This window comes from Hyalella azteca, unplaced genomic scaffold (assembly GCF_000764305.2).
Source record: "Hyalella azteca isolate HAZT.00-mixed unplaced genomic scaffold, Hazt_2.0.2 contig13563, whole genome shotgun sequence".
Lineage (NCBI taxonomy): Eukaryota > Metazoa > Arthropoda > Malacostraca > Amphipoda > Hyalellidae > Hyalella > Hyalella azteca.
The window spans coordinates 9,838-17,731 of record NW_025943479.1 but is presented as its reverse complement, the minus strand read 5'-3'; the positions used below and the strand labels follow the sequence as shown (position 1 = coordinate 17,731).

The 7,894-nt window shown below is 37.5% G+C and overlaps 1 protein-coding gene across 3 annotated transcripts in view; it reads right to left on the bottom strand.

Annotated features, from left to right (window-relative positions):
* LOC108671796 (F-box/LRR-repeat protein 2) overlaps positions 1-7,059 on the bottom strand; it is a 12,750-nt gene extending 5,691 nt beyond the window's left edge. The window contains exons 1-11 of one of the 3 annotated variants that reach the window (XM_018159379.2): positions 6,656-6,841; positions 4,889-4,956; positions 4,624-4,753; positions 3,443-3,606; positions 3,024-3,181; positions 2,255-2,394; positions 1,907-2,098; positions 1,260-1,361; positions 744-926; positions 601-630; positions 153-262 (exon numbers count right to left, since the gene is read on the bottom strand). In XM_018159379.2, the coding sequence (XP_018014868.1) occupies positions 158-262; positions 601-630; positions 744-926; positions 1,260-1,361; positions 1,907-2,098; positions 2,255-2,394; positions 3,024-3,181; positions 3,443-3,606; positions 4,624-4,753; positions 4,889-4,956; positions 6,656-6,700 (1,317 nt within the window). In that variant the 5' untranslated portion in view covers positions 6,701-6,841 and the 3' untranslated portion in view covers positions 153-157. Of the gene's footprint in view, positions 1-152; positions 263-600; positions 631-713; positions 927-1,259; positions 1,362-1,906; positions 2,099-2,254; positions 2,395-3,023; positions 3,182-3,442; positions 3,607-4,623; positions 4,754-4,888; positions 4,957-6,655; positions 6,842-6,870 lie in introns of those variants that run through there. The other 2 variants (XM_047883747.1, XM_047883746.1) reach the window with 2 other exon arrangements.
* Between the last annotated feature and the right edge of the window lie 835 nt (positions 7,060-7,894).

Below are 7,894 nucleotides of genomic sequence, written 5' to 3'. Positions count from 1 at the left end.
CAAGTACCGCGATCATAGTATGGTGTTCCCAAGTACCGCGATCATAGTATGGTGTTCCCAAGTACCGCGATCATAGTATGGTGTTCCCAAGTACCGCGATCATAGTATGGTGCTCCCAAGTACCGCGATCATAGTCTGGTGTTCCCAAGTACCGCGATCATAGTATGGTGCAGCAGCGGTGCAGGCGGTGCGGCGTGTTCTCCGGTACAGGGGGCGTCTGGGGAGCGAAGTACGCCTGCACTTTGATGTTCGGCAGGTGCGTCTGTGAACATGGATGTGAAAATGTATTTGAAAATAAAAATGTGATCTATTACTTGGTAAGTGTCTATTTTATTAACATAAAGTCCTGGTTCTTTCCGAATTTCAAAACAGGAGTTTTGTGTTATATGTTGTTTTGGTCAGGTCTTACTGTAATTAAACGTAGTTCAGTTTTAAAAATAATTTCTGGATTCGTGACGACGGCATTCGAAATAGCGGGATTCTCAAATTAAAATTAAATCTATAATAACCTGCTAGTTTTTAATAAATTTTACGCCGTGTCTTAAACCCATTACGAGTCATCAAATTAATTTTTCGTATTTTTAAAGCTGCGGTGCACACCTTGAGCCTACGTATGCCGGCACGCGTGATCTGCTGGCAGTCGTAGAGCTCTATTCTAAAACCATTACGAATTATCACATTAATTGTTCGTATTTTAAAGCTGCGGTGCACACCTTGAGCCTACGTATGCCGGCACGCGTGATCTGCTGGCAGTCGTAGAGCTCTATTCTGTGTAGGTTGTGGCAGGCGAGCAGGTGGTCGAGGGAAGCGTCCGTGATGAGGGGGCAGTTGTCGAGCTCCAGCACAGAGAGCTGCTCAGTGCTGCACGCCGCGCTCCCGAGGTGCCGGATGCCCTCGTCCGTTATGAGCTCGCAGTGCGACAGCGACTGTGGTGCACACATATGCTTACCACAACACAGGACATACAGATGCTTCTGTGTTCACAGGACAACACAGTAGACACAGATGTTTATTGTGGCAATACAGCGCTCACAGTGGCTTACTGGGACAACAGATCACACAGCGCACAAAGATGTTTATTGGGACAATACAGAACACAGCACACACAAAGGCTTCTGGGTAAACCGTACCGGGACAATTCAGGACACAGCGCTGCATAGCATGGATACATACAAATGATTCTGGGTTGTAAATAGTATAAATAGTATCCAGGACGTAAATATTTCAAGTTTGTACGATATGCAGGGTAAAGAACAGACCAGTTTCTCGAGGCGAGGACAGCCCATGGCGAGGTGGCTGAGCGTAGCGTCTGTAATGAGCAGGCAGTCCTCCAGGTCAATGCGCTCCAGCATCCGGCACGACTGAGTACATCAAATGAACGTTAGTAACAACGTCTTGACAAACAAAAATGAGATGATCTGTCGATAAGACCATTTTGAATCTTCAATAGAGTAAATAAACAAATTTGTTCCGTAATACAGAGTGACAATAATATTGGATCATAATGAGGGACCAATTCATCTTGGGCAGGAGTTCTCGGTGAACACAACAGAAACATTTACCCGCATGCGTTTTCTGATAAAAAAGTATGATACAGAGATGGATGAAGTTCTTGTTGGATAAATAATTCTAGAACTTCTGAGAATCAAAAGTCAAGATGTCATAGATTTTGCGTTCAGTAAACTTCAAATTTTATTGTTGTATTCGCTAATAGAACATCAAGACAAGAACATACCGTAACAATCTTGATATAGGTACATACTAACACACGTGTTACTGTCACGGACACGCAGAACTGAAATATTCAGAAGTAGAAAAAGTACTTTATGATTAAGAAGATGTTAACATTAGATGTAGACGCATAAATCATACCAAGAAAACTATTTTTTATTTTATTTTTATTTACTCTGGCGAGAGCCTGAAAGCCGTTGTCGGTGAACTGTGCGCAGTTGGCGACCTCGAGCGTCTCGAGTTTGTGGTTGTAGAGGGCGAGGGTCTGTAGGCTGGCGTCAGTGAGGGCCGAACAATTGCTTAGACATAAGTACCGTAGCCCTGGACACTTCTCTGCCAACACCGTCACGCTCGCGTCTGTTATGTGCTGCTCACAGAGATGACAAGTCTTTATACACACTATATACACGTGTAAATGACAGCGCCCTATATGGATGGAAAAACCCTAACACTGATTATTTCAGGAAATTTACGATAAGATATCTGTGGAAATAAGCACGTTGGAAATAGCTCAGGAACTGACCACGCATGAGTGTAGGTTTATGTGTCGCAGTTTAGGGCAGTTGTGGGCGAGCTGCAGTAACGCTTGATCACGAAGTTCTTTGACGCCTTTAGCTACAAACACTTCGAGCTCTGGGCAGCCTTTGGCCACGGTCTCAACTCCTGCACAATACCGTACACACAAATATAGCCAAACTATTTAGCAAAACTTTGAACTACAACAGACATGGATTTAGTAAACATCTAAAGGCTTGTTTAATTAAAGAATCAGGAATCTATCTTGCAGAGCAATCTTAGGATTAGCATAGATATATATAGAAATATATATGAATATATATTTACATATATGGAAGCCAAGTAATTATCTTAACATTTGAAATATTGAGGCAAATAACAATAATTATAGAAATCGTAGACAAATTTTACGTAGCATATAAGCAAACTGAAAATTGTGTCAAAATCAAAATGGAAATAATTGTATACAAAAACAAAATCAAATTTTTTAGAATTATCTACAATCTTCTTCTTTAATCTACTGATTGTAGAAGTATCTACAATTAGTAGAATTATATACAGTGAGGTTCAAAAATACGGGCTAGGCTGTGTTAGCCGCATATGTGCCAATCAAAAATGAACCATGGGGTCATTGTTGATCTGTCAATGAATCGTTAACATGATTTCTCAAACTAGTTCTTCTCAGTAAACATGAAGCAGCATTATGATTTGCTGGAGCGTCCTAATGCAGGCAGTCCGAGGCTCAGATGTGTTAACATGATAGACACCGAAGGTACCTGCGCTGGTGATCTCGCAGCACCAAGCAATGTTCAGGTACATGAGGTGAGGGCATCCAAGACCGAGCTGCTGTAGGGACTGATCAGTAATTTTGGCACACGACTCAAGCTCCAGACGAAGCAGTCTGGGACAGTGACGGGACAAAGCCCCGCATGTTCTGCCCACCAGAACACAACACTGAGCTATGCTTTAAACGTAGCATTAACATCAAAGTGACAGTTTATAATTATATAAATACCCTTTACAATGAGTTGAAACTCATAATTTTTAAACAAATAAAATAGGTAACTTTGTGATTCTTACAGTAATCAGTAGCTGAACTGCACTACTCAAGGTTTTCAATGTAGTTTCATATCACAAGGGAGTCTTAAGTGACACATGATTGCAAGTAAGATGTTAAGATGAAGAATAGACTGACATGTCTGTGATGTTCTTGCAGTTGGTGAGATTGAGTCGTTCAATGTTATTGCAAAGCGCAGTGATGGTGGTTAGAGGCCCGTCTGTGACCGACTGACAGCCACGGAGTGAAAGCTCTTTAAGGAAGCCTCCGCAGCGGCGTCCAATCTGCTCCACCACCAGGCCCTGGAATATTAGAATAGTTTTCAGCTAATATGAATGATTCAGTAATGAGCAGGGCACTTTAACCCTTTAGTGTCCACCTCTACCTGTACATATCTGTCACCTTTTATTAGGGTAATATTAGTTTACATTCAAAGCTCATTCATCCAATGAGACTAATATTTTGGCTTTAATTTCTGACTGTGATATGTCCAGTTGGAGGTTTTTGTCACCTGTCAGGTTTTTCCAATGGATAAACTTCAGCAGGTTTTTCCAATGGATAAACTTCAGCAATGTGGTATGGGTGCAATGTAGTAATTTGCACTTGCAAGGTAGCTGGCTGCTTAATGGTTAACATAGAAATCAACAGGGAATTATGAGATTAGACTTTTTTAAGAACTTCCAAGAGCCAAATTATAAAGAGATTCAATTTTATGTGGGCATTGAATGGCATGAGAGACCAGATGCAAACAGAAAACTTGAGTAAGAGAATTTTGCAAACATTGATTGAGTAAGAGCTATCTGTTGAAAATGCATTAAGGAAGAGGCCATTGGTACCCAATTTATATTGGCCAAAAGGCCAATTTATATTGGCCAAAAGGCCAATTTATTTGGGACAAAAGGCCAATTTATATTGGCCAAAAGTCCAATTTAAATTGGCCAAAAGACCAATATAGATTAGAATTGGCCTCACTACCCTTTCACTAACTTTAAATGTTAAATTTATGAATAAATCTATGTCCACCCACAGAAGGCTGTCAGAAGCTAAATTATTGACAAGCTAAAACTTACTCCCTTGATGTACTTTAGTATAAAAAAATTATCTTTTACAGATTAGGACATGTTCATTTTGTGTTTTAGAAAAATAAATTAAAGGATGGTTTTCAATAAAATTTGGCAAAACACTTATTTTACTCTCATATAAATGGAAATGTCTGATTTGAGGCAAAATGAATAGTATAGTATACTTGGGTGAAACTTTTAGAACCATCACCAGATCTCAATGCAATTCAGGGAAAATTAGATTGGATATAAACTTACTTCAATATCAGTTTGGAAATTGAAGAGATCAATGCGCTGCCAGTTAGCACCATCCAGAGCCAATGAGTGCCATTCACGGCTGACTTGTGCACAGCGGCACAAAGACACAACATCCAGGAATGAAAATACTCTGCAGGAGAAAATTTCAAATAGATAGGTTTTTTGTAAAAGTTATCCAAATGAAAAATAAATAAAATTTACACAATATGAAAATACAAAAAGCTCAAGAAGTTAAAAGCGTGATTGCTATATGTAGTCAACTCACCGCAGTAGCAGCTCTCTGGGAAGCTTTTTGTTGATGGGAGCCTCATCATCAGAGAAGACTTTGCCCAGCTGCAAGAATAGAAGTCATAGTTTTCAAGCAATAGAAAAATTTGTCATTTAAAAACTGTTTTAAAATACACAATACAAATTCACTGAAAGCCACAGGTAACAAAATTTTTGCCAACAAAATATGAAATTACTTCAAAGGCTATACGTACTTCAAATTTCAAAGCCTTTGTGTATCGATCAATTAGACTTATATTTAATGTAAATAACAAACAATACCGTAGTATGCACATAATATGTAGGTATATTAATAACAAACAGAGTCACAAATTTTTATAGAAAACTTAAATTATATACAGGATCTAAAACTTGACACTGATAAGCAAGTTACTTAATATTTAGCAAAATTAAAGTTCAAGGCACAATAATATATACATGGGAAGTTGAATAGTAGTATTAGAGCCCTTAAATTACAATTTTAGTCTTCTGTTCTTAAATTACATGTTTACAAGTAAAAATTGCACTATGAATAAAAATAATAATCGTATTGGTAAGAAAATTTAAATGAAAAATTATAGAATTAGGTTAGAAACTTGTCCAATTTCACACTAGTGAAAACTCAGCCATAGATACACTGCACACAAAAATAAAGCCATGATAATTTTTACTTATCACAACAGTTAGGAGCAAGTGTTAAGATCATATATTAGAATAAAGGTTAAATTGTCCAATGTTTTATTGATAACAAATCAAAGAACTAAAATCATTGGAAATGGAACCTAAATATAGATTTGTAGCTAACATTAGGGTTTATAAAATTCAGACCAGAAGATGAATGAAGATGATTTTTAAGGATAAAAATCTTCCAAAAACATTCAAAATTACTTAATTGCTGCTAAAATAAGAATTGAACATATTCAAATATCATAAATTTCAAAAGGAAATCATTTTACAGAGTGTACTGCTAAATGCCAAGATTAACGGTTTCTATATAGCCATTGCCATAAACTGTGGCCAGGCATTCAATTATTTACCAAAGAAAAGCTTAGTGTGAACTTTAAGCATGATACATGATTAGCATTAACATTAGCATTAGGCCTCCTACCACTACCAAACTACTGCACTAACAGTTAATTTAAAATTGTAGGCTATATCATTCAAGTCTTCAAGGATGAATATATTATAAAGGGTTTCTCTCCCATTATAAAAATTTTACAAATTTTTATTTCAAGTATTGCTGCCAAAACATTAGTAGTGATTTAGCATACACATTATCATAAATATTCTTCAGATTTGGGTTGGTATTAAGTTTTTCATGAAACAACTTATTAATTGATTTATAGTACAAACATTTTGCCAATTGTAAGAAATCCTAGAAATTACAAGAAAATGTAAAACAATTTTGTGATAAAAATAATGAACATATTTTACAACTAAACAAACCGTACCTATCCGTAGGTGTACGTGGTAGCCTAGTAACTAGTTAGCCTACAATTACATTTACAATAGTACATCTAAATAATAAATTTCTGAATAAATCACACAATCACAGCAAAGCAGCAATAAAGTAGATTAAATCTGACATATAAAGCTTTCATTGTATGTATGGTATTGCCAAAATTTGATTGGAACATCAAAAATGAATGAAATATTATTGTTCGTCACAATGAAAATGACTTGTTTTGGAACGTAAACGCTCGAACGTCAAAAAATAAAAATCGACTCAAAACTCCAAGAGGGGGAACTAAGACAAGAGACTTACATCATTGTGCAAGGTTTTCACGATTGACTTAGGATTGCCAACCATGGCAGCAAACTAATCATGAGGATATGATGAAGACAACCCCCCTCGGCGATTTTTCAGTCTTTGTTATTGCGCGTCTCGATCAGCTGTTCCCAAGTTGACCACACAAAAGACAATGTAAAGTAGTAGCAGCCACCAAAAGGAAATGTGACTATACACTTTTACATACTCACTTCCAACCGATTGATGTTGTTTTGATTTATCATTTTCATTTTACGAGAAAATCGTTCCCAGAAAATATGGGAAAATATTGGAGGTAAATGCGCCAGGATGATATGCTTTCAGTTCAACAACAACAACACAGATCGACTGCTGCGCAGAGACGTGATGCCATTGGAGCGGCATCGGTCCCAAGAGCCAATAGCAGCTGATTTGACAGTAGCTGTAGCCAATGGTGAGACTCCTTACAGATCAGCTGTTAACAGCTGTGAAAATGTAACGATGTCAGCTGTTCAAATAAGTCATTGTTCGTCCGTATTATAACCTTACATATGATATTAACCTATTGAATTTTGTGCTTTAAAAGGCCCATGTGCACGACTTAGAGTGATAAACTAAAGTGAAGAACTGAGCGCGCCACGTTCAAAATTCACGGCGACGGGACGGCGAATTCAACGGTTTGAATGAATTAGATAAAATAATGAGAATGACTATTGATCCTTCAGATCAATCGCTTTCGTTTATAACAAAATTTATATATTTCTATGCGAATAAATTATTATTTCTTACTATACATTATTAGTATACAAGTATACTCATGGTTTATACAAGGTCCCCGAAGGATTACTAGAATTTGAAACAAGAACCAACACCAGGGGCCACGGCTATAAACTAAAAAAACTGCTCCAACTTCTACACGCGCCAACATTATTTTCTCCTCGCTTCGAATCACCGACATGAGGAACAGCCTCCCCGATGACATCGTTGGCGCTCCATGTATGAACGCGTTCAAGAACAGACTATATAAAGTTATGGAAAAATATATAGTTATATGTTCAGATTAGAAATGCCTAGCACCTTATCGAACCCGGTGGAAGTCGAGTAGCTATTGCAAACTATCGTCAGTCATGCCGGTCAAATAACACGATTTTAGATCTTTTGTGAACAGGGCACGAAAAGGAAAAGAATCGGCGACAGGCCACAACAGGCCTACACTTTAGCGCCGAGATCACTATGTTATGTTAATAGTACGAATTT